This window comes from Elaeis guineensis, chromosome 4, assembly GCF_000442705.2.
Source record: "Elaeis guineensis isolate ETL-2024a chromosome 4, EG11, whole genome shotgun sequence".
Classification (NCBI taxonomy): Eukaryota; Viridiplantae; Streptophyta; class Magnoliopsida; order Arecales; family Arecaceae; genus Elaeis; species Elaeis guineensis.
This window is the reverse complement of record NC_025996.2, coordinates 22491594-22501063: the sequence shown is the minus strand read 5'-3', so window position 1 is coordinate 22501063 and position 9470 is coordinate 22491594. Positions and strand designations below refer to the sequence as shown.

Genomic DNA, 9470 nt, shown 5'->3' with positions numbered 1-9470 from the left:
GTCAATAATGAACTCAATTTAAAATATTCACTTGTAACATCATGCCTACCACTGCTTAGTCAATGGGCAACCGTGTGCAAAGTGAAACCATTAGCTCAAACAATCATGTAGCTTGATATTGTTATCTGTCTCTGCCCACCACTCAGGAGGCTTCCATGTTCACTAACTAGCATTTTACAGTCTTAAACCAAATAAATAATTTTATATTATTATAGAAGAGAAGATATTATTGATTATGAATCAAAAAAGATTTTTGTCTATATGAAATAAGATCTTCTCTTTTCTATGAGATATCTTTAAATAAAACTGTAACGCTCTATATCATAGTATCAAAAGGCAGAAGTTGAAATGGATAATATCTCACAAATATGGAAGTGGAGAGCAATCCATTCAAACTACGAACCCTTGTCACAACATATATTACATCCAAAGATGAAATTCATAAATGTCTGGTAGCTCATATGCAATTTTTTCTTCAACGAAAGAATAGGATTGGATCTGGCAGCAGAAATTTATCGAGTTGCCGCAAAAAATGCTAAGAAATAAAAGAACGCTCAAGCATTAAAACAAAGAGGTAAATAAAGAAGAAGAATGGAATCGCTAAGGACACAACCTTCATGAAATGTTCGAACTTCTTCCCCTGATATAGTTATGTGACCCCTTCTTGGCTGCAACTACAAAACAACTCATCTTGATACTCTGCTTTCCTGTGTTGGACAGAGAAAGGGAATGGATAAATCTGATTGGAACCGCATCTTGCCTCATTAAGGCGGATCGTACTCTTGCCTCATAGAAGTGGGCAAGAAGTCGAACTACTGTACTTTTTCCAGCACCACTTGCCCCTACTAATGCTGTAGCCTGCAGTCAAGAGTCAGGTTGAGACCATTTAGGACCCGACGAGAGGAGCAAACATCCATCACTAATAGGGAAAATGTAAACCATAGACCTGTATTCTCACACATTTGTCATTAATTAATAGCACTATAACCGTATGATCTTTCACATATTTTATGTTCTAACTCTTAGGATATATTTTTCTCTATATTCATATAAATCACATCCGATTTGACCCCCCCAAGAAAATCAGAAAATGTAAGAAGAAAAGTCTAAAGCACACCATGTAGGTGTTGATATCGAACTAATTGTCGAAGTAATCTAGAAAACTGATCAAATTGAACATATCTGTAAACTTTCAAATGAGAAAAAACCATCTCTCTTGCGGGAAAAATAATGTAGGACAAATATTTTTTGAATGAAAATGCACCACGTTATCATTCAAGATCTTAAACTATACAAATTGATTTATGTCTACATTTGGGTTGATGTGGTATATTATCAGCCAAATTTTGATAACCACTGGTCTATATTAGACTAATTCTAACTTACTAAATTAAACATTCAATCATAGGGTTGAAATAACGATTAATCTTAGAGTTGAAATCAGATCGCATACTAGTATATCTATATTCATATTTATTTTATCTACGAATATAAATATGGATACGTATATCATTTGAATGTAAAAAATTATATTCATATTTATTTTATATGAATATGAATACAATTCGAATATTAAGAGTATAAATATAATTATGAATATAAATTAGATAATTAAACTTTATAACTATAGAATCAAAAATTTTACTAAATAGATAATAAATCATATTAATAACATATTTATATGATTATATATATATTTTAAAAATTAATAAGTATCATATAAAATTATATAGAGATAGAAATAGATTTAGATATTCAGATTAGATAATTATTTATTTATATCTATTTTATTATTACATTTATAGATATAGGTATAGTCAGATTTTTAAATTTATGTTTATATACAGATTAATATGGATATGAAAATAGATTTGAGCTAATATCTCTAATAAATATTTTAAGATTGCTAATTAATTTTGTGGCTACATTATTGGACTTCCGTGATACCCAGCCCGGTCGGGTTGCGTCTCTGACGCGGCAGAATGATCAGTCTTCCACCGTTGATCACCCATTGGACAGATGTCAAAACACTCCGAAGTCCGTCATTCATCCGTGGGCGCAGTTGTGAAAGCGGGAAGCTGATGATCCAACGGTGATTTTGCGCGAAGGAAGGTCAATCATTCTTCCGCGCGAAAGATTCACCGCTGTCCCCTCTGTCAATACACACGTGGGCCCATGGAAATTCCTTCCAATATTCGGATGGGCACGATGATCTAGAGATGGCAATGGATAGAATTTAGATCGGATAGTATACTATCCATCTCCAAATTCAAATTTAATATCCTATACCCAAATCCTATCCGATATCCAATCGGGTAAGAAAAGAGATACCCATCTCCATACCCATCGGATTTGAGGATATCCGTAGGTAACCCATTTCTCCATATCCAATCCATATCCGTCCCATACCCAATCCATACCCGTCCATTCTATACCAAAAAAAAAAGTAAAATAATTTTATGCATATTATCAATCAAAAATAGAATTACCAATTATATATATATATACATACATACATACATACATACGCACATACACACTTCTAACACACATACATACATACATATATGCATGCATACATATACATACATACATATATATAATTATATATATATAGAGAGATCGTATATATGTGTGTATATATATATCTATATATATATATATATATATATTCAGATATGGGTTCGGATATTATCCATATCCATAGGTTCGGATCGGATTCGAGTAGAAAATAGCACTACTCATATCCTACCCATATCCGTACTATAATTTTTGAGTTTTATCCAAATTCAAATTCAAATTCAATCAAATTTTATTTTTTAAATTTGATCGAATTCGGATAGAATGTATATTGGATTAATTTTGCCATCCAAATGATCCCACCACCACCGACCTGTCAGTTTGCGCTGCACACACCCCCGGTAGAAAAGCCGGGAGGGACCCGTCAAATAAACCCAAGCCTAAGTTATAAAAGGTTCGAAATTTCTCCCCTCTCGTCCCGTCGTGCTCAATAATCGAAAGAAAAGGAAAGAACTCCGCCTATTCCCCTCACCTCCTCCGAATTCCTCTCTTTCTTTATATGCATATATATTATATAATTTATCATCGCTCCGTCTCCGTCGCTTCATTCTCGGTTGGAGTTCATTTGTTTGTCTGGTTCCAGTTCTTGATCCCGCATAGACGTGTTCTCTTTTCGTTTGAGAGAGATGTCAGGCCGTTGGGTGTTGCTGGTTGTGTTATTTGGTTGCATCCTTGGAGCCACCGATGCCAGCGAAGGCGACGCCGATCCGCTTTACCGGTACGTCGTCTTCTTGATTTTATTCCATGACTTTTTAGAACGGAGTTAGTTCTTCGTTCTTTTGGTTGGATGAATTGATTGAGAAGATTTTGTTTACGATCTCAACATGTTCTTCCTTTTTGAAATTGTTGTCTAATGATTATATGTCATCTCTATTGGTGAATAGCCCTTTTTCCGAGATTGATTAATGGTTGCTGTTAAAAACTCTCTATTCTATTGTGCGTTATGGTTTCGATCATTAAAATAGATAGGTAGAACATCCCAATCTTGATAGATTTTTTGTGGCTCGGTGAAAGACTCGTGCGACGTGAGGAAGGAAAATTAGAATTGTACAGCATTAGTCTTTTGGTAGCTAATTTATTAACTGAAGTCGAATGTTGCAACTGTGCAGGATTTTTTATGTGAATTCCAAGACTCGCCTTTCCTTGTTCCGAAAATAAAGACAGTTATCATGTTTATTAATCTGCTCATAGATGTTGTGATTTTCATTCAATTTTGCTGTTCAATTAATTTGGTCTGCGGTTCCAGAAATTCTTTTGGATTGTTTGTTTGAACATATTGGCTTTCATAGTTAAACATATGGAGAGTAGGAGATCTCAGGGATGTGAGTTGGCTTCTGGTATTATCAGTGTTGATTTTGTTGGTGACTTATTGGGCAGTATTGGATCATCCATCATTAACAGCTTAGTGGGGAATCATTATTCACGTGTTTTTGCTTATCATCAGTTTGGTTGTTTTAGAATCCTCTAATGTTGGTCAGAGCTTTCTTTATGTTTCTAAATTAGATGCAATATTTCATAATAACTTAATCATGCAGGTGGAACCGATAAATGTATGTTCAAGCTTTTCAAATAGAATACTTTGTTTGATGCTTCTACCTCTAATCATGTTGAGGAACTCAATAACTAGAATCATTTCTTTCATAATCATTGGCGAAAGATAGCCATGCTGGGAGGAAAAGAAAACTTTGCACACGTGTGTGTGTGTTTTGTGGGGAGGGGGGGGGGGGGTGCCTGGCTTCCAATCTCTGTGTCATATTTATTATTTTTGGTAATATTGACTTTTTTAATTTATAAAAGAATTAGTACATCTTGGAAATGTTTAGCCATGCTAGGTCTGATCTACTTGTCTTTCTAAGTAGTGCCACTCTGAAGTCTCATCGGCATTTCATTTATGCAGCACTTGAGTTATCTCTAGATCACCTCTTCCTTCTTTTATTTTTTTCAAGAGTTTATTCAAATTCAAGTTTATATGTTTAAGTACGTGTTTGGTGTCTTCATCATGAATTCAAAACAAAAATATTATTTGTAGCATGTCAGGCCATCATTGCTTGAAAATATATCTACAGAGTTTTAGCCAGTTGTGCATTTTCCCTCATCATCCAAATCATCATTTCAAAAAAATTGATATAAAATGTGAGCTTATGTTCATGTTAATAGTTAGTGAGTTTTTCTATAAGTTAATTGATGCAAAGGCTGAAAGTCAATCCTTAGTTAGGTTCATTAAAACCGAGGATAAATCTCCCTGTTGCAGTGATGCAAGTACAATTAAGAAGTCTATCCTATGGGCCACCAAGTTCTATCATTTTATACAACAAAGTTGAAGATGGTTGAAGATGCGATCATAATTTTAAACCATCAACACCTCATCTTCTGGCTTTAAACCTATACTTCACCTGCACACTTGTTCAAGGAATTTTGTCCCATAAGTTTGACCCACATGTTACCATTGCGGGAGGTTGGAGACATATGAGCTTACATTCGAGGATATTGGCATTAACTTATTGTTCATGCTGTGTGTATATTCTTTTCCATCGTGAATTTATCAATGTAAATGCATATTTATTTGAAAGAATTAGAAAATAAATAATCTGACTAGACCTTATTTCCTTTTTTTTAATGACTTCAGTTACTCTTTGAGGTTAGTAATGGTTTTTCAGAATGTTGTGCAGGAGAATGCCTATTGCTTTTAGGTGCTTGTTATTTGTCGATGCATGACTTGCATGGGGATGAATTTACCTTGTAAATGTGGAAGTTTGAGAAAGAGAATGCTCAATTATTTGTTAAACTAAAACAAAGCACATGTAGTTTGATGATGAAACAAAAATTGAGGTTCCAATTATAGTAATTGGAGACTAGGTCTCCCAATTGTTGCTACCATCTGGATTTGTTATGTGCTAGTGTGGAGAGATTACATTAATGGTCCAAATAGGATGAAGAGGTTGAGGGTCTTGAGATGTGTCTTTGCAATTTTGGTGATCATAGAAGCAACTCTGAGGTAAATTCTTGTGAGGCAGAAGGCCAAGTTTTCTTTGTGCATTAAATTATTGGTCAATGAACATGTCCTATGAGAATCAGGTAAGTATATTAATGATAACTTTATCGATTTGGCTTCACTGTAAGTGCATCAAGTGAATTTAGAAGCAGTGCATTAGAGAAAGGTTTTGAGTATAACTAATAGAAGAAAGTCTGGGAACATTAGTCAAGATGGTGAGAATACATTTATCTCTTGGATAATGCCAGGGAAAGGTGGGTTTTAAATTTAGACTGTACATTCATGCTTCCAGAGGGAAAATTGAAGAACATGGATGGAAACAACAATAAATGTGTAAAAAAGAATACAACTTTTCACTTTGAATGGCAATAAGAACTATTGACTAGGTTGGCTCTATGAATCCAACCACCTATAGGCAGGATATGACATCTTTATGTATGTGTAATTGCTTATGTTTGATCACTGACAGCTGCTAGCTCAGCTGGTTGGTACCTTCCTCTCCAAGTGAGAAGTCTCGGGTTGAAACCTGTGTGGTGGTGAATAACCAAACCACTGGATACTCCCAAAAAAAAAAAAAAAAAAAAGGAAAAAGGTTGTGTATAATTTACAGGGCTTGAAACCATGTGTAGAGAAACTACTGCATCAACCAATTCTATTGAGACAGGCATATTAAAATCCTTTTTCCCCCTTTTACTTTACGAGTTCTTTGGCATCTATGGTTGTAAATGATTTATGCAGCTTAGCTGTTCTGTAATTATGGTGTCAGACAGCCACTGAGAGCACCTGTATGGCTTCTATATCTTATGCTGATAAAGATATTTTGTCTGTTTCACAGTAGAAATGAATATACCTACAAACTATTGTTTATTAATATCTTTAATCAGAACTGGTGTTAATCATTGAAAAACTTATAGTTTCAGCAATTTTAGCAAGTCAGATCTATCACACAATACCAAAATTAAAGGATTCAGGGTGTTAGGTGATATGTCACAAGAATTTGTCCTCAAAGTTATTTTATAGCATCTATCTCGTTCAACTTGTTGAAGCCTGTTGTGATGTCTCACTGATTTACAACGAGAATATTATGAGAACGTGACAGAATTTCTATTTTTATTATTTTGACATTACTTGGGCTGCCAGAGATTGCACGGAACAATGTCAAAATACCGGATCCTTTGGGAACAACTCCATTCAACATTGCCAATTTTCATCTGGTGATGTACCTGGAGAGAATACATTTATGAAAACGCAGCTGTACAGTCTGCACTTGAAGTGGAAACAGTGGAAATGCAGGAGCTTTTGTCAGTATCTTTGTATGAAGCAACGAGAAATGGAAAGGGGAGCACTTGGTCTCAAAGCTGTAAAGTATCATGGCAAATGGCCTTCCAAGCATGTCTCTGTGTTTCAGGTGGGTCCTTCATTTAATTTGCTGACAGATGTTCACTTCTCAATTTTCACAATTATTTTGATGTTTTTTCTGTTGTAAGTTTTGATGTTTGCTTCCATGCTTATCTTTTACACATTTGTCAAGTCTATTTCTATCCAGGTGCCTGTTTCTGCTGCCCTCTCAGCATTGACTCTTGTGGTTCAGTTTTATGGCTGGCTATCCTTTTTCCGTCTAGTATATTACAAGTTGGAACGTAGGCCTCAAAGTAGGAGGCCATACTATGAGTTTACTGGCTTGTGGCATATCTATGGGCTCTTGTCAATGAATGCCTGGTTCTGGAATGCTATTTTTCATATTTGGTGAGCTATCAAATTTCCCCTGTTCATGAGGGGTGCAAGCAATTTTTGATGATATGATAATTTTCTGACTTCACAATGTTGATGCAATTTTCTTATATACTGCAGGAATTCTGATGTTACAGAGAAGTTAAATCAATCATCTGCTGTTGCTTTACTTGGGTACTCCCTCATTCTGGCTATACTGCGGACATTTAATGTCAAGGGTGAAGCTCAAAGGGTTACAGCTGCAGCCCCATTATTGGCCTTTGTGACGACACACATCCTGTATCTGAACTTCTACAAATTTGACCATGGTGAGCTTTTCTCTGTCACTAAAACTTATGGTTGAAGTGGGCACTGCAGATATTCTGCTAAAAGCAGTCCTTTGAGACTGTTTTCATGCATCTTCAACTCTTGTTTACTTGTTTGAGAAGTTGTGCATGTCTGATCAATATCTGGTAATTTGCTTCTGATGGGAGGCTTTGGGTTCTTTACATTGCAAATGCCTTTTCTTTTGTTGTATCGCTTCAATTTTGTCAAGCATAATCCATGATGTTTCATTGCTTTCTCGGCCTTAGCAAAGTGATTCTAATTACTCTTTTTGCACTCATGCATGGTACTCAACACATCTATGTGTACCTGCTTCTACATCATTGGTCCTGTTTTACAATTCATGAATGGGGAACCTTTTATTTTGCTTTTTTGTTCCATTTGTCATGGGAAGAATTGCCAAGAAGAGTTATTCTATTACGTCTGCTCTATTTGTTAGCAATTTTACTTCCACAACTATTTTAAGTGTGCAAGATGGGTCTTAGATTGTGACTCGTAATGACCTCTGGTTCAAATCTTCCCTCTCTTGAACATTTGACATTTTTAAGGCATTGACAGATAAACAGATACTTCATTTTGTATTTCTTTTTTCTGACTTTTTTATCAGGTCTGAACATGAAAGTTTGCATCATAATGGACATCGCTCAGGCAATCCTATGGGTGGTATGGGCTGCCGTAACTCGTCCTCCTTCGTGGTTCAAATTGTGGACAGTTATGCTTGGAGGCATCCTTGTCATGCTTCTAGAGGAGTTCCCATCGTCCAAAGGGTATGTTGATTTGCGGCATGCTGCTGCCATCCCCCTCGCTTATCTTTGGTGGAACTTTGTCAAGAAAGATGCAGAAACTCGTACCTCAGCCATCACTAAGAAAAGAAGGTAAGAAGCAGCAGAGAGTGCCTATCTTGCTATGGTACCTCAAGACATTGATTGAATTATGTTCTTGCACTGGATTTTTCCTTTGTTAATAGGTTAACCCTTTTTCCCTTTTTTGTTCAGTGCTTTTTCAATTTTTAAGCAATTTGTGTAAGTATGGTATCCATTTTCAATCCAAATTGTGGGGTTCCATTTCGGGATACGGCTTCTCTTATAAATTTTGCAGTTCATAATTGCCCTATTTGAATGTCCACTTTTCTTGGCTTTATAAGCTCCATGCTGACAATGGACTCATATTCCTTTTAGGCTTTTAGCTGCAATAGCGGGTTTGCAAATTTGAAAGCCATTTCATGCGAGCCACTGGCTGTAGGGGGTTACAATATAAAAATACTGAAAACTTCTACTGGAACCTTGAATTGCACACCCTCATGATTCGAGTTCTTTTCTTAAATAATATAAAAAAAATTTATTTATTTAAATAATATAAATTCTAACTTATTTACGAATCTAATACAAAAGGGATAAAACATCATTTTGAATGATATTTTATCCAAGCCACGTCACTCACATTTTTCACGTAGGTACCATCTAAAAAAAAAAAAAAATTAGAAAACGTCATTTTGAAAGGTGTTTTTAAAAACACCATTCAAAATAATGTTTTTTAATTTTTTTCTCCAAAAAAAAGAAAAAAAATGAAAAAGAATGAAAAAAATAAAATTTATAATTTTAAATTTATAAATAAATAAAAATTTTAATTTTGAATGAAATTTAAAATATAAAAATTAAAATTTTTAATTTAAATAAAAAAGATAATTTTAGATGATTTTTTTCTTTTCAAATTAATTTTTTTTAAAAAATATCTAAACAAAAATCTTAAAAATTTAAAAAATTAAAATATCATAGAAAAAAAGAGAAAGAAATGCGAAAGAAATAAAAATTATAAGTTTGAATTTAAAAAAAAAATAAATTTA

The 9470-nt window shown here is 34.5% G+C and overlaps 1 protein-coding gene across 2 annotated transcripts; it reads left to right on the top strand.

The window, feature by feature from the left end:
• Positions 1-3060: 3060 nt before the first annotated feature.
• Positions 3061-8740, top strand: LOC105043383 (uncharacterized). 2 transcript variants are annotated; one of them, XM_010920911.2, is made up of 5 exons: positions 3061-3298; positions 6713-6980; positions 7119-7318; positions 7424-7611; positions 8235-8740. In XM_010920911.2, exons 1-5 carry the CDS (start codon positions 3207-3209, stop codon positions 8504-8506), a joined length of 1020 nt encoding a protein of 339 aa, XP_010919213.1. In that variant the 5' UTR covers positions 3061-3206; the 3' UTR covers positions 8507-8740. The 2 variants fall into 2 exon arrangements, with proteins under 2 accessions (XP_010919213.1, XP_010919212.1); XM_010920910.2 differs by having other exon boundaries at positions 7104-7318.
• The last annotated feature ends 730 nt before the right edge of the window (positions 8741-9470 follow it).